Source organism: Epinephelus moara, chromosome 14 (assembly GCF_006386435.1).
Source record: "Epinephelus moara isolate mb chromosome 14, YSFRI_EMoa_1.0, whole genome shotgun sequence".
In the NCBI taxonomy this organism is placed as follows: domain Eukaryota; kingdom Metazoa; phylum Chordata; class Actinopteri; order Perciformes; family Serranidae; genus Epinephelus; species Epinephelus moara.
The window spans coordinates 23,522,112-23,545,733 of NC_065519.1; the positions used below are offsets into that span (position 1 = coordinate 23,522,112).

Here is a 23,622-nt window from a genome sequence, read left to right on the forward strand (position 1 = left end):
TCATGTAGGCACGTGGAAGAGGCTTTCTGCGTCGGCCCGAGGTAAGGCAGAGAGGCCCCAGAACAGAGCCATACTGCCAAATATAATACTGAAAATGGAAATAAAGTTTTCTTTGACTAAAGTGTTCCTGACTGAATAATGTCCTGCTTAGGCCCACTCTTGTATACCCGGGGGGTTTACTGCATTGTGCTCCTTGTTTTGGCATAGCATCCAGGGAGCACCTCAAGAGCGGAACCCTCACACCAAACGTAACTGTAATTCCATTTGTTGCAGTAACTGGTTAAATCTATGACGAAAGTGTTCCTGACTGAAATATATTATTACTCTGTTGTTAAAATGGCATTAGATTTGGTGGAGATGAAGTGCATTATGACTTCTTTAAGACTTGACTCAGAACTTGAGTGCCAAGACTTAAGACTTACTTGTGAACTGTAAAACACTGGCTTGGGTCTCATCTCTGGTTCCCAGTGAATGCCACAAACGTGAGTATTTCTTGCATTGATTTCTTTATTTTTTCCCATCAAAAGAAATGCACAGATCAGCAAAGCTACTACATACAAATGGCCATACAATAGCAATTACATTTTTGTTCTTGTTTGAAGGTGTTCAGTAAATTCTGATGTGTCGTTTTTACACTTTGTACCTTGAACATTTGCAGTTATGCTGCATTCAGCAAAAAAGTCGGTCAACTCAAACCAATGCTGTTCTTCCATGTTCAAATGAAAAAGTTCAGCCACAAACTACATATCTGAACAGCTACTTGTTACTGCTCCAGGAGAATTACTGTACTTACATACAATAAAGAAGAAACAAAAGTTTTGCATAGCTTCATTGTAATGTAGATACAGTACTTTAAGGCACTTCATGAAAAAATTAGGCATTTTTTTTATCCTACATAATAAATCCTTTTTGCCACTTCATTCTAAAACGTCATCTCAATATGCAAGGTTACATCTGGAAACAAAAAAACTTTTCTCATATCACATTTTTGCGCACTATGTAAATCTACCGAACTCCTCCTCTTTTTCTTTTGGCATTAAGTCTCAAGTTCAACATTCTCAAAATATTGAAGTTGGGTTCTTGTGCATAATATGACTGACACATTGTCCCATAACCCCACACAACCCAGTGTTTCTCAAAAAGACAAAAAAAATTGTGCAATGACTTGGGGTTATGTGGAGTAAAAGGCAACACGCTGTCAAAGACGAGTCCCGAAACAAACTCAACAAAAAAAAAAAAGAAAGAAAATGTCTGGGCAAGTAACAGGTCGTATCCTCGTAGACTGGCACTGTACCGACGGTGACGGGGTACATCTGACACAGGTGGGAGACGGTTCTCTTTTCTTCAGATAAAAAAGTAGTTTTGTCTCATCCCTCCTCGGGCCAGTCTGAAGCATTGGTGGGATGGCTGCGTCGTGTTAAAGTCCAGCAGCTGCATGTAGGACTACATGTCCCAGCAGCCCACTTGATATGGACAGAGGTAAAGAGGATGCATCGGATCTATCCAAGCTGATCTTCGTACTGTTTGCGGAAGCAGTCTCCAGCTGGGAAGAAATCCCAGCAGCGCTCCTGGTACATCTTCCACACATATGACTCCTAGAGTCAAACACACACATATACACATAAAAGTGTTACTCTTAGTTATTAGTAATTAACCTTTTGGACATGAAGCAACATATACATACATATACAAAAATATTGTGAGACTGGGGCTGAACATTTAAAGCTGGAGTGATGAACATTTGTGTCCCCCCTCTGGCAATGAGTCATGTGCTTATAACATGTATGCCTGCAGGTGAGCTCGCCGGATCTCAACTGCCCTGAGGAGTCCTCTTTTTAAGTCTTTTTTAGAATTGAATCCTTCCTCTGAACACAGAGTTTCTTTTTTTATCTGAAGCATCCACTTCAGAAACTTTTCCTGGACACTCGCTGCCATAGCTTCCATCTACCCCTTGCTGCCTCTCCATTGCTATGGTCTCTCCCCCTTCCTTTTTTCCCCCCAATCTTTATTTCAAACGTTAACATACCATATCAGAGGAAAACATCAGAATAATTAAGCATTCAGAAAAAAATGGAAAGCAGTGTCCAACAAAAAAACACACACAAAAAAAAAGAGGAACAAATCTAACGTTAAATAAATAAATTAAACCCCTCCCCTCTATTGCTCTGGCTGGTTGACATGAAACGCATCTCTTCCAGTGTGCCCACACCTATAAGAAAGTTGCAACAGATACTGCAGCTGAAACCAAACTCAAACCTCGTCACATATTGACGTTTAGTCATGGCCTTGCCACGTCCACATACAACGTGCAAGGTACCCTGGGTGCGTCGGTTGTTGACGCTCTGGGACACTGTGTCAAGTTCTGCCTGTTACATGCATTGTCTTCTTTCGAAAATTCTTCAGTTTCCACAGTAAATTTACCGTTTACATACAGTCTCTTTAAAATAAACGCACTACATCGGTACAACACTGCAAATTGACGTTTTTTACCTCAACAACTGACACAGATGGTTGGGTTTAGGCAACAAAAGCATGTGGTTAGATTTTGGGAAAAAAGAACAGGGTTTGGCTTTATAATAGGGGACGCGAACACCGTTCTCGTGGATGAAGGTTGCTGTTTGTTGGACCCATCCAACACCTCTCCCGGTTGGACTTTCGCCACCCTAGCTTTGGTCCTTGGCCCACCAGGTTAACCCCTGACACCACTAGGCACCATTAAAACTACAACGGCAAACGGTTGCGTATCATGCTGACGTTAAAGGATGCCGCAAGTCACTGCCCAAGTGCCGGCCTCAACTTCGATATACTAAGAAAGAGAGCTTTCCGTACACAGCTATCTCTGGTGATAGGCTAAATCAGCATTGTAGCATGGGCTTGAATGTGACTGACATTCATTTATAGGTAAAAGTCCCACAGCTTTAAATGATTTTATATCAAAACTGCAATTTGAAAAAAAAGTGCAATTTTGGTATTGAAAGAGCTGCAATTCTAATTATGATTTAAATAATCAAGACTGTCTTGACAAGCTGTCTTGATTGAGGCAGCAGTAGCTCAGTCCATAGGGACTTGGATTGGGAACTGGAGGGTTGCCGGCTCAAGTCCCTGTCCAGACCAAATATGGAGCGTGGACTGGAGCTGGAGAGGCGCCAATACAAGTCCTAAGCACTGCCAAGGTGCCCCTGAGCACCCTGAATCACCAACTGCTCGGGGTGCCCGTCCAAGGCAGCCCCCTCACTCTGACTTCTCTCCATGTAATGCAAGTATAATGCCTGTTTGTGCATGTGTGTGTATTTCGGGCGTGTGTCTATATGACAGCAGAGAGAAAAAATTGACTTTGCCCTTGCGGATTAATAAAGTTTATCTTCTTCTGGGAAATGAAAGTTTAATTTGATGACCATTGATTTGGTGGCAATAATGCCAGCTGCCATTACAGTGTCACTGACATTTATGTCTACTCAGCTGTAGTCAAATAACGTTAATTCTGTGAGTTAACGAAACAAAAATTAATTGTTGCTATACGTTGGTCATATAGTCACTCTTTCAGTGCCTTTGTCTTTTTGAACATCAATTCAGAACCTCACTTTTCAACTTTAACGCACATCATATCATTGTTTTACTTCCAGGATTCAGCCCTCTGAAGCTGTTAAACGTGACTTACGGGCAGCCCCTCTTATCAGAAATGACAAAATATGCAGTTGGCACTTTCATGAATATATTTGAATATCAATATCATGTCAAGTTTTACCACAAATGTAATATCCTAATAAATGTGAGCTAAATTGGTTAATTTCTCTATTGAACGCTGGACTGAAACAATAAGCTACTAATTTTGATCTGATTCTATTAATGTAGAAACAAGATATGTTCGTGATAATGCTTGATACAATCATATCTTATTTGATACCAGGGGGACCATAAATTCAGGTTTTTAATTGAGTTGAAGGAAAAAATAACCGCAATTTAAATTCAACAGTGTTATTGCTCTGAAAAATTGCAAATCATTCAGCCCCAGCAGAGACAGACAGACAGACAGCACATTATCTCTGACAGTGACAGGATAATAACTTTCGGTTGCTTGAAGATTCCTCAGAGAAAGGTCAGTGGTGGGAGTCATACTGTACCTGGCCAGTGTGCTCTGTCTCGTCCTTGTTGATAAGGTACATCAGGAAAAACCTTTAGAGAGAGCCAGGCCATTGAGACAAAACAAAAATGTCAGACCCAAAAAGAAAACACAAGACAAGCTTTCACACTCTCCTACATAAATATTTAAGAGTACATTTGATTTCCCCGACACCATGTTAACAGGAAATGTCACACACTGTGTTACTAGGAGACAATTTCTGACGCAAGTGTCAAACAAAGTAACACCATCTCGTCTCAACACCGAATCACCTGTTGTTTCCCAAATCCAGTGTAAATGACAACGGGCCGCTGTATCTCTGCGGGCATCGCAGCCTGCCAAATCCTGATGAATACTGTATGAGAGCACGCTATCACAAATCTATTTTCCAATAAAGTTCATGGCATTAAATAGTAATGAAGCAACATAATGAGGTCGCTCTCATATCCTCCGGCCAGCTGACTGTGAGCGCAAATGGACTGAGACTCTCTATTGTCACGGGCATTACACAGAAACACTGGATAAGCAGGGAGTGCAGGGGAAACACGGAGACAGATGGAAAAGAATACCTGAAGGGATCTAGTGTTCTGGATCACTGGGGCTATTAGTGACTGTGGCCCTGGTGATGTGGTGATGTGCTAAAGCCATCAATCATGTGGTTAAATTACAGAAACGAGGCAACACATGTTGGTGTGAGACAATAATGATTATTACATTTGCAGCGAAAACTAAAAAGGTTACGTAAAAAGTGGGATACTCACAGGTAGTTGGCCAAATTGTGCTCTTGTAAGGTGTGAGTCTCAAAGCCGTGAGGTGTGGTGTCAAAGTAGTCGTTACCGATCCCACAAATGAAACACTTTGTCTGGGGACAGAAAATGAAAAGATAATGAGAGCACCTGCACTCTGTTGGATATTTGGCGCTTTCTTTAAAGGGGGGGCGCTCCACTCATTTTACCCATTAAGATCAGCTTACTCGTCATGGTTAGCACTACTCAGCCTGTGAACTGTTCTGTAGTGTAATCTGAGCTTTTTTCAAGTCTGAGAAAATAACGATGATGATGTAATCAGGGCAGAGATGGGTAGAAATACATCAGGAAATATCTTGCTACAAATTACAAACACTTACTCATCAAATGTATGAAAATAAATAACAAAATATTGGAATTTGAATTTGGATATGACATTCAAAAATACAAAAAAAACACTACACAAACTGCTATTATCACATTTTAGGCATGTAGTAGCTTAAATATGGGTCTGACCTTAACCACCTAACTGTACATAAAAAACATGACCTCTGCCAACTGACCACATCACAGGATGTCTTATAGGTGGGAGGCATCAAATTTAGGGGTATACGCTTGGTGGTTTCCGTCGGTCAAATGCCTCATTTCAACTGCATGTCACAGCTCGACTCCACTTGACTCACTTTTGGTACCAGTGGTCTCATTTATAAACAGTGTGTCCGCACAAAACAAGGCCTGAAAGAGGGGTACGCCACTTCCCACTCAAGGGTTGTGAAACTTTAACCCATGCTTACGAACATTTTGAAGACGGGAGATTGTCGACGCAGACGGTGAGGTGGAAGCCTGATTGTAGAATTTGTTGAATATTTTTTGCCATTGTTGGCTTTTGTTCCTACATACATTTTTATTATGGAAACTGTGCATTGTTTTATAAATAAGACCCCAGGTCCTTTTCTGTATTTCATTTTTCAATTTGATTCTCAGCAGATCGCCGTAGCACCGCCACGTGAAATCGCAGTAAAATGCCTGCACTTTGCCAACTGTACGACATAGTCTTACAAGCTGCCTTTTTTTAAAATCCGGGATGAGTAAATAAGGAAAGTGCAGTTGCTATTAACGGAAGCTTGGCTATTTAATACTGGCAGGTTTGTCCAGGATCTCTCTGACCACCCTCTAGTGTTAGCTCAGCTCACTTGAAACTGCGACCAAGTTGGTAGCAACAAAAGTATCCGGTGCTATGGACAACTTTTGTTGATGGAAAACCAAAAAAGAGTGAGTCAAGTTGAGTAGACCCGTGCGGTATCATGCAGTGGAAATGTGGCAAAAGCGACTACTGACTGACAAACAGCCAAATGCAACCTGGGGAACTGAACAGTTTGGCTACTTCTTTCAGGTGACAGTAAGACCAGGCATTTAGCAGGTCCTTTTTTCAAGTGCAGTAAATATAAGAGCAGTGAAGTAAGTAAAACTCTCAGATCTCCAACTTTACGAGCAACCAATTCAACAAGTGCAAAACTCACAAAACCATTACAGCAGTGTATGATGCAGTACAGAATGGTAGGCGAGAAAGAGAAGCATCCCCCAATACAAACAACAACCTCAACAAAAGTATCCTTTCCTTGTGTGACCCCTAACACTGCAGTCCAGGGGAACACAGTACATACAGTAAATACAGTGTCTTCAGTTTAAACCTGGGGATAAAAAAGTGTCTTTTCTGAGAATGAAATGAGATTAAATTATGTATTTTTAAGTATTTCAAATACACAAATACAAGCTATTAACGTTTTTGTCACAAATTACATCTTATTTTTTTCTGTTCAGCAAAATCCAAATTAAAAAACACTCAAAAGTCATTAAATACACATTTTAAAAGAAATTTACTAATATTGCCCATCTCTGCACCAGGGTTATCTGGGCTAGCTTCACTCGCTCATGTTTTAAACTAAGTATTTATTTTCCCCTGTCACTGCAATCTCTTCAGGACCAAAAGTGTGCTCTGACCTTCATCTGACTGACTGTTGCTTAGAAGACTGAAGAGAGATGGAGGGCTCAAAAAACAAAAGTAGGCCACATGTCTAAACTCAAGATGTCCTGAGAGGAAAGAAATTTCCTTTCCTGACAGACAGTGTTAAAGTTAAGGGGGTAACTTTCTGTAAAGTATAGCAGACGTAGTATGATGTCGGGACAATTTAGGAAGCTGGTATACTTGCTGAAGATTAATTCCTTCCTTGTCTTTGTTATAGCACTATAGGTGGTTTTAGTCAGAACAAAAGCAAGTTGTTTATCCCTGCTGAGTATTAACCTCTCTCCTTCCCATCCTCAACCCACCCCTGCTTCCACTGAAACCTCTTCAGCGCTCCATAGGTCAGATGTATGGGTGAGAATTAAATCTCCTCTCACCTCCATATCCTCTTTGACTTGTTCCTGCTGGTCTCTCAGCTCTCCAAAGGCATCAATGATCAAACCTGAAACCACAAAGAACCTGCTGTGAACACGTCATATACAATGTAACTGTGTAACCACAACCTCACACCATTCACTTCCTAAAGACACAGTATGGAGTGTAATGTTGATCTACTGCTGTGATGAGGTGTACTCTGGGAGGAATATCAGTCTTTGCATTTGTGGCTATAAAATCATCATACAGTAGGTTTTGTTGAGGTAATCTCAGGATATTTTGTCTGGTGGAAAAATACACTACAACCACAGAGTAGAAGTAATGGACGTAGCCTCTGGGTCTGAAAAGGGAAGGCATTGCGGAAGCGCCTTAAACCTGCATTCTTTCTAAAGACCACTCCACTGGTTACAAAGAGAAAAGTCAATGAAAAATGACCCTACTTCTCACTTGATTTATTTCTAGGGATGCAAGATATCCGATATGCCGATATTTAACTCATTTGACCAATAACAGATATCGATGTATCCAGTTTTCTCCCTACCTAAATTTAGTGATAATCAAGTCTCTTCTGTAGTGCAATTAACATCATATTATGCATGCATATTCTTATCATGATGGCCGACAAGCAGATTGAGACATGAAATACAATACGTTTCCATGTATGTAATATTCATTCATTGTGCAAATTAAGAAAAAGCATGTTGGACAATTCTGTTTATTTTAAAGCCGATATTGGCCAGTACTGATGACATGCCAATTTTATCGTGCATCCCTATTTATTACCTCAGTAAACATTTTCCAAATGAGTTCATGGTCTCAATCGCTAGTTCAAAATAATTGCCAATACATGACAGCACGATGCTCATTTTGTAAATTGTGGTCCCATTTAGAGAAAATAGACAATAAAGCAGGATATACGTTAGGGTGTGGCTACCTTGTGATTGTCAAGTCGCTACTACAGCAACCTGTCAATCAGGATAAAGGCGTAGCTATGCGTATCCTCCCCCACCCTCTCATCCAAATACGGTCACCTCTGGCTCCAAAAACCAAGATGGCAACGGACAAACTGCCAACTCAAAACGCCAGCTACTTACCAATGAGTGACATCAAATTGGCTACATCCCCGTCTGTTATACAGTCTATGACTAACTATGACACTCAAAAACAAACACGACGCCTTCTCCCTTCACTTCCAAAAAAGATGTCTGAGCTTTTGTCACTATTGGCTAGAACACTAATATTAACCAATTGGAAATCGGAAGTATCTCCGTTTTACAGCGATTGGATAAGAGACATCCTTTATTCTCTTACATTGGAAAAAAATCTGATTTTCGTTATGTGGTTATGGAAAAATATGGCGTCCATTCTTGCAGTTAGTTAAGAGGATTCATTTTCCACTCATTCTTGATTGATGCAAGTTTTGTGGTTTGGAGGGGTTCCATTACTGTGTTTGTCATGACATAGGTGATATGCTGCTGCACTGACCATTAGTGTCTACTGTGGACACGGTTTACTGTTAGCTGAACGATGTGGTGGGTTTTTTTTCTTCTTCTTTTTTTATGTTTATTGTTGTGATGTTTCAGAGTGTGAGCACAACGCTGGCGCTCACCCTGGATGATGGCCAGGAGGATGACAATGACGAAGAAGAAGAAGGTGATGTCAAAAAGGATGCGGTAGAGCTCATAGGGGTCACCAGCCGGGTCCTCGATCTCGTCCCCAATGCCCCCTCCTGCTCTCACCCCAACGTACATGTGGAACAGGTAACACTGTGGAAACACAGAGGGAAGGTGAGTACCGACCTCTTTAAGTCAGTGTTTAAAATTAAATAATATGAGTGATGGATACTAACAGTCATCATGTCATCACACTTCATATCTGGCTCATCCTCATCCTCGCTCTTGTTGTAGAACTTCCTGAAGAAGTTGAAGGCCACCACAGTGTAGAGATAGACCACAACTGCCAGCAGGCCCACTGTCAGCACCAGCTTGAGAGAAACACAGACAGCGGTCAGTAAAAGATAACCAGGTAACCAGTCACACATATCATTTTTATATTCATAGAAATAAATGTTTACAATTGATGTATAATTCCATGCACAAGCAGCTCCTCCACTGATGAATCTAAACAGCAACAACAGTGGCAGCAGCAATAAACCGCACTTGGATTGACAGTGTGATTGATCTGCCCACAGGCAGCTGAGTGGGGGAGGTGTCGGCGATTCCTCGCGGCCTCGCCATTTGGGCGCATTTTTCACCCTTGGAGATTGAGGTGACATTACATTTTGATTTGTGCCTCTGGTCAGTTGACATGAGAACCCCCCCTGCAAAAACTGAAAGTCAGAATTGGGAGTGAAATGAAGGCAATTGAACCATTTGAACTGAAATGTCAAAGGACGCTGGGTGCATCGAAATTTACATTTCGTCACAATGACATTTACGCATCCTCGCTTCCTCCACTCTCTCTTTTGCCTCAGTTTTTCCAATGATGGGGAGAGATACAATTATCGGATGTAAAGTTACAAGAATTGACACGGCACAAAATATTTACCCATTTCAACACCCTTTATCTATTACAACATGTTGCAGAGAAGGCAACACAAGTGCCGACCATGTATAGAAAGTCCAGAGACACAGATATTTCCCCCAGGAGTTAGAAGACCAAATCAGACGTAAAAGGTGAATAAGAATACTCAGATGACCAGACCTATGCTGCTCTGTGTCTGACAAATGTGTAAAGGGCTTGTAGTTTTCTCATATCTAAGCAAAAACCACTTGATAAGCAAACAGCATATCAAGCATGGATAACGGGCCAGCCACGTTAACATTTGGAAACAAGCCCACCGCCCACACTCCAGTATCCACTGGTTTCTCGGCTGCTCTGCACTGCGCACTATCTGGGTCGTGAGGGAGCTAACATTAGCTAGCTAGCTAGCAACACCACTAACTCCGTGATTAAAGCTGGTAATGCCGTCACTGTGGCGAAACGCTGACACCGCTAACAGCAGTATTAAGGGTGTTCAAAGGCCCAAAAGTGAGCCTCTCACTCACTTTGGTTTCTGTTGTCTTTGCTGACAGACAGCTGGCCAGCCTCGTTAACATGTGGAAACACGCCCATTGTCTAACCTCCAGTCTCCCCTGTTTTCTTGGCCATTCTGGGCACCACCAGGGTTTCGGGGAGCTAACGTTAGCTAGCAGCGTTGCTCATTCCACAATTACAGCCGGTAATGGCGTCACTGTCGCAGATATTGTTTCTGTAGAAACATTGTGCCCACCCTCGGGTCTCCCCCAAGGTCACCCCGGTGAGTAAACAGCCTCATTTTGAACTGCAAAATCCTATTAGAATTGTTTGCTATGTCAGCACCACTAGCTGTGCTGACACTGCTAATGGTGGTAACATAGTCGACACTGCTTAAGGGGGTTTTACAGCACAAAATTGAGCCTCTAACTCATTGGGGTGAGCTGGGGGGAGACCAGGGGGTGGGCACAATGTCTCTACAGCAAAACTCTTGGGTTAGGATGCCGTTACTAGCCAAAATGCTAGGTTCTACCAGACCTAGGTGGTGCGCAGTGCAGTAAACTTAAGAGTAGCAAAATTAACCTATTAACCAGTTAATTTAAGTGTTGACGAACAGACTTTGTGGTGGATTTGCCTATTTATTTCTGTTGTTTTGGATATCTTAGGATCTATTTGTGGTTTTGTGTCTCTTATCGTAAGTTTGTGTGTTCATTTTGTGTTTCCTCCTTGTTTTGTGTCTGTTTGTAGTTATTTTATGTCTCTTTAAGGTCATTGTGTGTAATTTGTGGTAGTTTTTGTCTCTTTAAATTTATTTTGTGCCTCTTTGCAGTACCTTTGCATCACTTTGTGGTCTTTTTGTGTCTCTTTGTAGTCACTGCGAGTCTCTTCCTGGTTGGTGCATGTTAATTTGAGTGGCATTTTGCAGGTGAAGGCCAGGGGGACCCCCTGACACTTTGGGCCCCTGGGCCTGTGCCCGGTAGGCCGATTCAGTAATCTATCCATAATATCAAGGCTTGACTGCCCAATTTTGCCTCAGTCTTTCTGTACTCTGGTGTCAAAAAATGCTTTAAGCTGCTTTAAGTTTGACGAACAAAATACACAAAATCCTGCATCTTATACAATTCTGTTTTGTTCCTTTGTTCTTTTTAAATAATCTGTCAAAAAAATCAAGCAGTAGATAATAGATAATAATAGATTGTTTGTGTTGCCATCTAAAGCAAACTGAAACATCATACATTCATTCTGCCTTAACTGACAGAGCTGACAACAGACTTGACACCAGTATTATCCAAAATGCCATCAGTGGGACAGGAATACAGAATCTGTGATAAGAGTGGCTTGTGGTTACACATCAGGGAATAACCAGGCGGTGGTTACAGCCCAACCCTGACCACTAACTCTGCAGTGACCCCTGCTGCTTGAAAGAAGACCTGCATCCTCCTCATCCTCACCTGTTTGCCGTTATGTGTGACAGAGGAGAGGATGGTGCGGAGGGTCTTGAACCCCATAGCGATGTCCAGCAGATGAGCAGCAAAGAAGAAGTTGTTGTAGTGGCCCAGGATGGACATGGTGGTGTACCACACTAGATACAGGAAGGACTGGTGAAGAAACAAAATGAGACAATGATCAGGATCCATCTGTCCTGTCATAATATCATCAATCAACCCATCCATCCAGCCATCCATCATATCATTGACTGCCATGCATTAAAACCACAAAACACAGCCATTAATCATCCCAAACTGTACTCAGACTCACATTGTCTGTAAACACCACTCCCATTTTCCAGATGTGGTACTTTGTGTCGATTGAGCTTAACCTGGCAAAAAAAGAAAGGTTGTTATGAGCGCCCCATATTTTCTATTTGACCTCTGTTTTTGCTCAAAGCTGTTTTAGCCTGACTTCTCTTTATCTGTCTGATCTCTCACCATGACACCAGAGAAGCCTCCTTGGCAACAGTTTCCTCTGTAGGGTTGAAATCCAGGGCACTCTTGTCCAACCCCAACAGCTCTGCTATCCTCTCAGCTCCATACAGATCTCCATACTTTTTGATCACCTACAAATAGCAGCAAACAGAAGTACATAAGCAAGTATAATCAGAATGGTTTCATGGTGTGTTTGCATAACAGATGACACAAAAGTTACACTTACTTTGCGTTTGACAAATTTATCCCAGTAGTTGTTGGGGAAGGAACTGGTAAAAACAGAGAAAGAAATCAGCGTTAATCTTTTGGTTATAAAAGATTCCGACTCAGAGCTGTACTGTCATTGACTCACGGAGTATTGATGACCAGTCTGTCCCACTGTCCTTTGATGTCATCATCCGATGGCTGCTCCGTGATGTAAAGGCCAGCAAACTCTAACTTCCTGGCTATCTCCTTCTCACGTTTGAACACCACCAGGGGCACCTTGGACACGAAGGGAAATTTGGCTGCATTATTAGTGCAATTAAGGAAATAACATACAGTGATTGATGTCAACATTAGAGTGAGGCTTGAGACGCGTATTTCTGACCAAACCCGACCCGAGTCTGAGAGAGTAGTAACCCAGCATGACCTGAATTCAACAGGCAGCCTTTTTAGTCCTATACCATCAATATCCCTGAATGGTTTTTGGTAGTTTTGAACCTCCAAAAGGTAAGGCCTATCTAGGCTACATGAATATTTGCAGCCTGAAATAGCCTATGTGTTGCGTTCATGCCTTGTTAGGTAAAAAAACCAAACCTCAGGCCCGAACAGGAAGTAGCAGAACAAACACAGTAGGTCTGTTTTTATGTTGTTACTGTACCTTTAGATAGTAGTATCCCACTACACACAGGAACGATATGATTGTGTGCAGTATAGCCAGACAGCGGAGCGTTGGCGCCATGTAACCTGTGCTCTCCTGCAGGACGAAATACTCAAGGGCACCCTCATCCTCCTCCTCCTCCCCTGTTCTGCCTCGGCCATCCCAGGGGTCTTCATCGTCTGAGTAATCACCTGTCACCTGAAAACAACGCAACATTTAAAAGTGTTTACCAAAGCATATTCTGTCCTTGTACTGTACATATTATGACACCTTAATTTCAAGCTTACTTTGTAGAAGAGCAGAATGAAGTTGATAGCAAAGGCAACAAAAAGTGCCAGGAAACGGAGGTTGTAGAAGTTTCTGGCCAGGTAATTCTGCAAAATAATAATTCCTGTGTAAACTGTATGTATGCAACAAGCTCATTTGTACTCTCAACACGCTGAAGCTAATAGTTCTGGTGTTATTTTTATAAGACAGGTGCGAGGGAAATATCTGACCAGCATCTTAGTCTGGTAGACTTCCAAGCCAGCGAAGAAGCTGGCCATGAAGGCCTCCGGTGGTTCTTTCTTCTGGCCGAGCCTCTTCTTTGGGGCTTTCTTCTCCTCCACCGAAGGCTCTGGAGGGGCTTCGTCTTTGGCCTTGTCATGGTCCTTCTTCTCGCCATCTTCTGAACTGCAATGATAATGTCTCTATTAGTGGCAGACAGATACATGCTGATGCAAGGTCACAGATATACACACACACACACACACACACACACACACACACACATATGCATATGTGACCTATGAGAAGAATAAAACCAGACAGGCACAGTACACCCAGGCTGAATCCAAATGTCCGGACTTCCCAAACTTGCAGACATGTAGACTTTGCAGGCGTGTTCTCAAGAAGTCTGGGAGGGCTGTCCAAATCCACAATTCACCAGTCCACAAGGGGCCTCAAGTGAACTGTCAGCAGACTTCCACTTCGCTGGACTTCACTGATTTCAGTGCCCACAATTCATTGCAAAACAAGCGTGATGTAGTTTTTTCCCCAATAGTCTACAGTTATTGTAGCCCTAGTCTGAGTGGGCGGAAGTTCGCTGCAGAGATCAGCCTCTGATTGGGCAGAACGAGCCACCCGCTGAAGTCCCGCCCTACCACCTCCGGTTGTGTAGCAGTTTTCAACCTTTCAACACATCCTTTACTAACTTTTGTGGTGTTTGGTCTTGCGGGGATGTAGCCATTTTTCTGCCATGGTTCGCGTCCTGTAGGTGATATTTTTGTGGGCGTGTTACACCAAAACCTGTTTCCCCCTGGCAATATTTTTGCAAGTGCACCGTTGCTGTGGCACCGCCCAGAACGATTGTGATTGGTTAAAAGAAATACAAGCAGCCAGGGCGTTTTTTTCTCCAATCTTAAAGTGAGAGTCGGCCCAGCCAGACCTTTCTTTTCTTGAGAAAGGTCTGGTGAGCGAGACTATTGTAGCCCATTAAAACACTACTTCAGTCATGTAGACCAGAAATAATATTCAATCATATCATGACACAGAAATATGTACAAGTATAGGCTGAAGAGGAAATGAAAATGCATTTTATCATTGCAGCCTAACAGACTGCGCAGTGTAATGCCAAATATATAAGCTAGAAAATTGGCCGAAAAACAGCAAAAGGAGGTCTTCTAATCTAAGTAATACCCAGTTTATTTAGTCATAGTCTGGTCCTGTTTACAAACATTTCTGCTTTTGAACATGTGAAGACTATTATATAGAGATGTATGAATATCATTTTGTTCAGTCACAAAAAGCCTTTACATGGGATTTATATCTTGTTATCTGCAGGGACAGATGAGCAGACAGAATATGACAGAGATCATTGTGTACATGACTAGTTGCTGCTTAAACGTTTCCATGGCAACGAGTTAAACAGACTTGAGGCCTGTCTATCAGCAGCAGTCTGTGCCTCGCAGACTTAATGTGATGACAGTGAACATGTCACATTATACAACTGAAGTCCGCGAGGGCTCAGTCCGCAAGTCCAGAGGGTGGACATTTGGATTCAGCCCCAGAGTCGACCCTTGGAACTCATCCACATTCACATCCCATCAGGAGTTAAAGGTTAAGTTCAGTATTTTCTAACCCAAATGTTATTTTCTGTTTTTATGTCTGAAGTTTGTCCAGTATTGAGTGAGGGCGCTGCAAGTGCAAAACAAGCTGCAATGTAACCATTAAGGGCATACAACCACCGTCAGTTTATGTGCACTAAAAGTGCTTGTTTTTGACACTGACGGGATCAGATAAAGTGTGTGACAACTTATAGAAAGGACTTTACAGACAAAAACATTTTTGTTAAAGAGTAAAAACCTTTTTGTTTAACCAGAAAAAGCCCTGACATTTCTATGTCCAAAGTCACCAGATTCCATTTAATTAAACAGTAATTTTATTGTATAGAGCCAGCATATTTTAATATCGAATTGGATGACTTAGGGTTTATTTCAACCAAACCAGAGTTGTTGATTGTTGGAATGGTAAAGAGATGAACCAAGATAGTTTTTGAGAGGTGTTTTTTGTGTTCTTGTTTTTTTTCTCTTGCTTTCATTGATTTTAAATGACGTGTTTCACGCAGACAAAATAAAAGTTTATTTAAATGGAGGCTGGTGGGTTTAGCAATAGCGTTTTTGGGGTTGTTTCTGGTTAAACTGCTGTTTCTGGTTTAGGACTGTTTTTATTTAATCATTCCTGTGTTTTTTTAATTTCTCTGTGGAGCACTTTGGACAACATTTATTGATTTTAAATGTGCTCTATAGTGCTCTATAAATAAATCTGATTTGACTTGCCTTAAACAAAAAGGATCTTACTTTAAAAAAAAAGTTTATCTCTGCAGGGATCTTTTCCATAAGTTGTCAGACACTCAGGATAATAATCTGATCCTGTCAGTGACAAAAACAACCACTTTTAGTGTAAACAGGCCCTCAGTGGTAACATTGCAACCTGTTTTGCAGCTGCCAGCTGTAGCGCTCTCGCTCAATTCTGGACACATTTCAGAAATTGTTGTTCCCATTAGTCACTTAGACATAAAAACAGAAAATAAGTTCCAGATGGACAAAAATACCAAACTTTCTCTTTAACTTAAATCCTGTTAAATATCTGATATTTTTCATACTTGATGCTCCTTCGAAAATCTGAAAATGTTTCACTACAGGAACTATAAAGCAGACACTGTTGCAGACAGTGAAACACTCTGCGCCATCAGAAAATGCTTTAAGATATAAATGACATTAAAAACATATCAGTTGCAACTCTTCTGAGGATAATTAATGAAAAAAACACTCACTCTCCTTTTTCTGAATCAGATTTGTAGTCTCCATTTACAGCCCTCTTCTTTGCAGCCAACTATAACAAACACATGAGCATCAGTCACTTAAACAGTTTGTTCAAATATAACAACAAATGTGTTTCAAGACACGTCAGTTCTAATGTTGTAGTGTCTCTAGAGTCTGTCAGTTTAGACATGATTAGGAGTAGAAGTACTCTAACTAAATTGGCTTTATAATGAGTACTGACCTGTGCCTTCTTCTGCTTGACAGCGCTTGCTATGGATGGAGCATCTCCCACCACCACCTCAGACACATCCCCCAAACCTGGCTCGGTCCCGTGCTTTCCCTCTTTCTTTGGCTGTATGTTCAGCAACTCAGCCATCAGGTCTGCCTCTCCTGCCTCTCCCTGAGCCATCTGACCCATCTCCGCCAACGCTGACGCTTCACTCGCCTCCATTTTCTCCATCTCTAACACGTCCCCGTGGATCCCAAACTGAGTGGGGTCTGGCATGTTTCCTAAAATGTCCGTCACCTTCATGTTCTTGGCCCCTTCAACGAGGCCGCCCCCGAACATAGTGGTCCACAAGATGTGGAAGAAACCCCAAATTAGGCTGTAGACAAAGTGAAAGAGTCCTGTGATGATCATCCAGAAGAAAGAGAAGAAGCCTCGCACCATCTCCTTAATGCTCATCTTCCTGAATTTTCTGTACTGCCGCCTCATGCTTTTGAGAGTGAGCAGCTGGCGGAAGTGGCAGAGACTCTTTTTCATGGAGATGCAGGCGACTGTAAAAGCCGAAGAAGACTCCAGCATCACACTCTCCTCGTCTTCCTCCTCCTGGTGTTCCACCACGCTCTGGTTGTCGTCCTCATCTTCCTCTGGACGCTCCACTGGGTCTGGCTCGGAAATCTGAGAGGCTAGCTGCATCTCAAAGATGGTGTCTTCGCAGAAGTTGACAAACAGTTCCATCTTCTCGCTCTCCCCGCCTTCGTTGACGACATCGAAGATAAACTGCCGCTTTGACTCTTTCACCTGAGGCTTTTCCCACTGGGTGCGACTTGACTCAGTGATCTCAAAGTAAACTCTCTCAATGCGCTTGGCTCCACCCATGATCTCAATACGACCCAAGTAAGGCTCAAAGTAGCTGAGGACACTCTCAGCCAGATCGAGGAAGGTTGAGAGGCGAGCATCGTGAGGCATATGCTCGGAGAGGTTAGTCAGCAGCACAGCTACATTAAAGCCAATGTCCTTGGCGGGTTCATGAAATCTCTCCACAAACTGCTCGTAGTTGAACATGTCGTTCTCGTCGGCCTCGGCACACGAGAGAAGGAACTCGATCTCAGACTGGGAATACTGTTTCTGGTTCTCCATAGACTTCTGGAAATCTTTCTTTGAGATGACCCCTTTACTTTCGGGGTCGTACTCCTTAAAGCTGTCCGAGGTAGTCAGGTCCTTTAACTTGAGGAACATGTCAAAAAATTTTAGGATCATCTCCACGTTGCTGGAAGATTCCACCAAGGTGTCCACCATTTGTTTGCCAATAGTGCCATTGACAACGTTACCTGTGAAGAAACGGAGGAAGAAACCAAAGCAAAGGTCAGTACAAATAATAACAAGCAACACTCAGGCAGATTCAAGGAGCAGTGTCTAGGACATAGTGGCATCTAGTGGTGAAGATTGCAGATGGCAACAAGCTGAAACTTCTCCCATGTGCCAAGTGAGCTCCTGGTTAGAATTCCTTCAGTGTTCATTGTTCAGGAAGATTTTAGCGCAAACTGAATTATCCAAAGAGGTCTCTTCCTCTCCAAAACAAACAGACTAGGTGATTCACAACTGGTAAAAACAGTAAAAAAAGCAGTTTCACGTCACAAATCAATGTTTCTCCTACGCTGATTGGCTCACTGCAGACAGGCCGCTAGCCTTGCACCTGCCAACGTGTGCTCACCTTTTTTTCTGATAACGTAAGATCCTGGTTCAACTGAAGATTCAGGAGGTTTTTACCAAGAGCCAAATTATCCTCAGAGGTCTCTTACTCTTAAAAGGACCAGGGGCCGGTTGTACAAAACACCTTAAGTTGAGATTCTTAAAGTTTTAGTTAAAATTTCCTCCAAATAAAACAGGTTGCACGAAACACCCTTAAGTCTTCTCTTTAAGGTTTCCTTAAAATGTTCACTTCAGTATATATGGTTTGCTCCCTGTCTTGGTCCTATACTTAAGGAATCCCGAGATGGTTGCACAAAAGATCTGAGCAACCAAAGCAAGGTAAAAAAAAACAAAAAAAAACTTAAGGTACCTCTGACTGTATCTTAATTGCAACATGACCCAGTTTATGGTGATAAATGAAAAACAAACTAAGAGAAGAGTGTTCTGCGACCAGAAGAACTAAAGATTTGACTGAATTAATTTTCATTGCAATTTCTTCCTACAATCTGTTTTCTGGAAATTGGGGATCAAATTTACTTTGTAGTTTGTGCTTTCTATGATTGTATTCCTCCAACAGTGTAATCTTTTCCTCCCCTGACCAAGATGGTTTTCTTGTCTTGTCTTTCTGCCATTTTTTCATAGTCTAACTATACGCCAATTTTGTGAAACGATAATAGGCATCACAAGTGTGAGTCAAGGCAAACAAACAATCTCCATGGAAACTTCTACTGCTGCAGTAAATGAGTTAATGTTTTTCCTTAACTAAGGAACCTTTTCAGGGATTCAGCGCAACTGTGTAAGTCCCTCAGCTAAGGAGAAATTAAGCCTTAAGTGTCATACTTATCAAGAAAACTGATGATTTAAACCAGTTAAAACACTAATTAATCGGTTTTTCAAGGCTGTTTGGCTCATCTATGATGGCTGAAAACATGACTTGCCCTATCCAGAGTCAGTGTTTTGTTTTCTGTTCTGGGCTACTCTGGTGGTGCAACATGGCAGATTCTGTAGACAAGAACCAGCCCCCTGTGTAGATATAAACAGCTCATTCTAAAGTAACAAAAACAGAACAATTCTTATTTTCAGGTGATTATACACTAAATAAAACATACTTACTATATTACATTCCATTTCAGCCAATATATCCCCCTCTCTTACAAACTGAACCTTTAAGCAAAGCTGCTTTGGTAAATATCTGATCACACTGCAAGCAAACAAAGCTGTTTAATGACAGTCATAAAAGACACAATCCTATCCTATGCTATCCTGCAAACTAATATGATGAATCATCAAAAGTAAACCTTCGAGAAGAGAGAGCATCATGACGATCATGTCCTTCTGCAGGTCCAGCAGCTCCTTCAATAATTCAATCTGACTGGAGTCCTGTGAGGAGAAGACAAAAAAAGGAAACCTTGTGACTCACACTGCACTATATCACACAGACTACTGATGGCCTGCCTGTTAGAGTACCGCCATGCTGTCTAATATCCCTGAGAGATCAAGGCTGCCTTAGATTGTTAGGACCCACGATAGCCCTGCCGGGGCCCAGAAGGGCCTTCTATGTAACATCCATCCATCAACACCAGGGTTAATGTTATTTTACTGTCTAAGAGCAGATGGCTAGGTCAGTCTGACTCATTTAGGGTCTCTATGGAGTCTGTATTCAGCATGCCATAAATCTGAGGCGTACTTTGATGTGCTAAATCCAAACCCGTCCACCTGTGCTCTCCCTCATATAGGCTTCCACTGTCCTTTCTCATGACCATGAGATAAGGTTAAATGGCTGAATTCCATCCCATTCCTTGGTTATTGGGCAGGAAGGAAATATTATGGATTTGATGGAGTCATACATCATATAGCTGAGTGGAATGACAAATGTAATTGTAGTGCAGTAGCCTGAGGTTATTCCTGAGCTTGGAGAGACCTCTAGTGGCCACAGATATTTTAAAGGAGCCTGATAACACCTACAACTGGTGGATAAAGTACTCTGATTTTTACTCAAGTAGCAGTACTACCACTCTGTAATCCTTTTCTATATCTATACAGTAAACCTGCCCAATAAAGGCAAAAAAATGTCATCTTTTTCAGAAATGTAATCTAGTAGTTGATCCAGTGGAGCCAATTTTACTTACTTTATACACTGATGAGCACTGTAATCTAAAATATTGCATCATATTTTATAAAATTATCAGATATTTTATGTGTAAAGTCTTAATCTATAACTATATTAGTAGCTGTCAAGTTCATGAAGCGGATTAAAAAGGACAATATTTCCTCCTGGTAGCTTCAAAGGTAGCTTAAAATAGAAATATCTGAGTACAAGTACCAAGTTCTGTTCCAAAACACAGCAGCATCACCACTTTATTGCAGACAAAAGTACAAACCTGAGATAACTTCATCTGCATGTTGGCAAAAACATGTAAGAAGCCCACCACTGCGTCCCACAGCCTGCTGTGAGCCAGACTCTGCTGGTTCCCAATACACGGACCCTGGAGCACACGGCATCGGGTAGGTACAGAGAGAGGAGAGATTATTATTCAAAGCATTATTATCAGTCTTTTAAGCTCAGGTTTTTAATTAGTGCATGTTGTGGTGCAGTATGTTGTGATATGGTACCTGTATATACTCAGTTAAAGAGTTGAAGACCTGCTTGGCCACTGCCAGCGCTTTGGAAAAGTTTCTTTGACCTGCCTCATCTATAATATCTTTACCAGAGTAGTACCAGTAGAAATCACTGATGGATTCCTAAAAGAAGACAGAATAAAAATTATTTAGCACATTAAAGAGCAGTAATGATTGTTTCGGCTATATCTGATTGTAATAACATCCCACCTGGAGTCTTAGTAAGTAGTCTACAGTACTAATGATGATGTTGACTGTAGTTGTGTTTCCTGTCTGAGTCCTCAGGAAGTTCTGAAAATCTAAAACAGACAAGAAAAATAAGATGGAAAAAATAACTGGTTGTAGTTGAGTACATTCCCAACACCAAACATCTAAAACAGTGACATGCAGCTTATTTTTAAAGTGGAAAAAGACAACTTTTCAACTTTTCCCGCCTTCACATTTGCAACATGGTGGATTAATAAACAGGCCTACTGGACACAGGCCCAGGGGGCCAAACTGTCAGGGGCCCCCCTGGCCTTCACCTGCAAAATCTCACTCAAATTAACATGTAATGACTATAAAGAGACTCAAAAGAGACTCAAAAGAGACACAAAACCACCAAAAAAGACACAAAATTACCTCAATGAGACACTAAATTAAAATGAAACAATCATAAGGAGAAACATGATAACTACAACACACACACACACACACAAAAAACAACCAAAAAAATCCCAAAAGACAAAACATGACCTCAAAGAGACAAAAAAAACAACAACAAAAAAACCCAAAATGACTACATAGAGACACAAAACAACCCCAAAGAGACAAAGAACAATGACAAGTAGTCACAAAACAACCCTGGTCTTCATCTGCAAAATGTCACTCAAATTAACATGGACCTACCAGGAAGAGACTCAAAATGACCAAAAAGAGACATAAAAAGACCACAAAGTGGTGCAAAGGAACAGCAAAGATGCACAAAATAACTGCAAAGAGACAAAAGCAACCAACAAAAAAGACACAAAAGGACATTAAAGACAAGTAAGTACTACAAAGAGGCACAAAAAGACCTCAAAGAGACACAAAATTGCCTCAAAGAGACTCAAAATTACCTTAAACACACAAAATGACTAAAAGAGACAAAGAACAATGACAAGGAGATACAAAATGACTTATACGTGACACAAAACAACCAGTAAAGACAGAAAATTACCTCAGAGACGGAAAAAAAAAAATCTGAAAAAGATGCACAACGACTACAAAGAGACGTGAAACCACCACAATATGTGTGTGTCTTGCTCCTACGTAGAAAAGGCGGTGAGGCCTTTTGCACATCTGTGCCCAGGGGCCCATTGTCTCATAATCTACCCATGGTTTCCAAGTGGTATTATTGCTGGCACCATTGTCACAAAGCACCGGATCGATGACGGTTTTCCTCAGAGCCTAGCAACGAGGCTCTTTTTCTTTTGCCAAGTAGACTTTCCACATTAACTTTTCTTTACAGGGGATAGTAATTGCTAAGAACTTACACTGATACTCGTTGGTAGCTGAGGATAGCTACCGATAGCTAACAAAAGCGCTATGGTTTATGCACTTGCTTTGTGTCATAAATCGAGCTTTTATTTTCCCGGAAGGTCATACCCGGTGTATAATGAAGGCAAGGCTTATAGAGAAGCAATCTAAATGCTGATGGTGTCATTATTCTGTAGCCATTACAGCGCAATCAACACTTCATAATGATTAGTTAAAGCAAAAAAACTTGTCTATTTCCACTTTAAGTTTGGTTTATGGAGAAGTGTCCACCTACCGTTGTTGTGGCCCTCACAGAGAAGCTGCAGAAACCTAAAGAGATCCTTAGTGAACTCATCATTCTGCAGTACCTTGGAACCTGAGGACAGGAAATGAGATTAACTGCCCCTTTCAGTGATAAGAAGGTCAGAGACCCATCATTTTAATGTCAGTACAGGCATAAGGGCTTGCATAGCTTTCACTTCCTCATAAAGCTGCTGTCTAGCTGTCATACGGCATCAAAATATGTGCACCATAATAGAGGTTCAGAACACACAGAGGAGGTATAGTGCATCATCTCACAAATTAAAACAAGGTTTATAATAGGGATAAAACCGAGCTCTGTTGTTAAACACCAGCAAAGCTTTGTTGCATCTTACAGACAAAGCTTCGGGAGATTTATTTCTTAGTACACGCTGGTTAGTATCATCAAAAGTAATAAAATAATAAAAGGTCCCACACAAATGACAAGCACTGACTTCTTACAAACGAAGAAGTGGAGAGATTTGAGTCAGTTTAGGGCACCTGACCATGGACTGAACAATCTATCCAGATGTCATAGAAGAAGCATGCATGCGTTCCTTCAGTCCAAGGTACAAAGAAGGAGGTTGTATTGCATTCAGGATAAGGGAAGAGGAGGAGGAGGAGGGAAGGGGACAGGGGGTAGAGAAGGACTGGAAGGGGATGAGGAGAGGGAGGAAGGCGTTGATCGGAGAGCAATCAAGATGTCAGCATTGCATAAAATGAGTAGAATCTAAACCATGTATTTACCCCGCTCACTCACGTTGACTGCGACCGATGAGATAAAAAACATGATCAGAAGAAAACAAACAAACAAAACAAAAGCAGACATAAGCAAAGGAGAAGACATTGATATTCAATCAGAAGAAGTAGGAACAGGAAAGAGTGATAGCGCTATAGATATATATATCTTTACATACTCACAT

General features: G+C 41.6%; 1 protein-coding gene across 1 annotated transcript in view; it reads right to left on the reverse strand.

Moving 5' to 3' along the window:
* Positions 1-511: 511 nt before the first annotated feature.
* The window catches only part of LOC126400896 (ryanodine receptor 3-like), a 158,647-nt gene continuing 135,536 nt past the window's right edge, over positions 512-23,622 (reverse strand). The window contains exons 85-106 of the mRNA XM_050061888.1: positions 23,447-23,464; positions 22,695-22,775; positions 21,113-21,201; positions 20,897-21,025; positions 20,665-20,769; positions 19,582-19,663; positions 16,610-17,922; positions 16,380-16,438; positions 13,564-13,738; positions 13,354-13,440; positions 13,067-13,264; positions 12,557-12,687; positions 12,431-12,473; positions 12,208-12,335; positions 12,038-12,098; positions 11,731-11,877; positions 9,114-9,248; positions 8,874-9,030; positions 7,267-7,331; positions 4,882-4,982; positions 4,122-4,173; positions 512-1,595 (exon numbers count right to left, since the gene is read on the reverse strand). Of these exons, the coding sequence (XP_049917845.1) occupies positions 1,500-1,595; positions 4,122-4,173; positions 4,882-4,982; positions 7,267-7,331; positions 8,874-9,030; positions 9,114-9,248; positions 11,731-11,877; positions 12,038-12,098; positions 12,208-12,335; positions 12,431-12,473; positions 12,557-12,687; positions 13,067-13,264; positions 13,354-13,440; positions 13,564-13,738; positions 16,380-16,438; positions 16,610-17,922; positions 19,582-19,663; positions 20,665-20,769; positions 20,897-21,025; positions 21,113-21,201; positions 22,695-22,775; positions 23,447-23,464 (3,452 nt within the window). The 3' untranslated portion in view covers positions 512-1,499. The remainder of the gene's footprint in view (positions 1,596-4,121; positions 4,174-4,881; positions 4,983-7,266; positions 7,332-8,873; positions 9,031-9,113; positions 9,249-11,730; positions 11,878-12,037; positions 12,099-12,207; positions 12,336-12,430; positions 12,474-12,556; positions 12,688-13,066; positions 13,265-13,353; positions 13,441-13,563; positions 13,739-16,379; positions 16,439-16,609; positions 17,923-19,581; positions 19,664-20,664; positions 20,770-20,896; positions 21,026-21,112; positions 21,202-22,694; positions 22,776-23,446; positions 23,465-23,622) is intronic.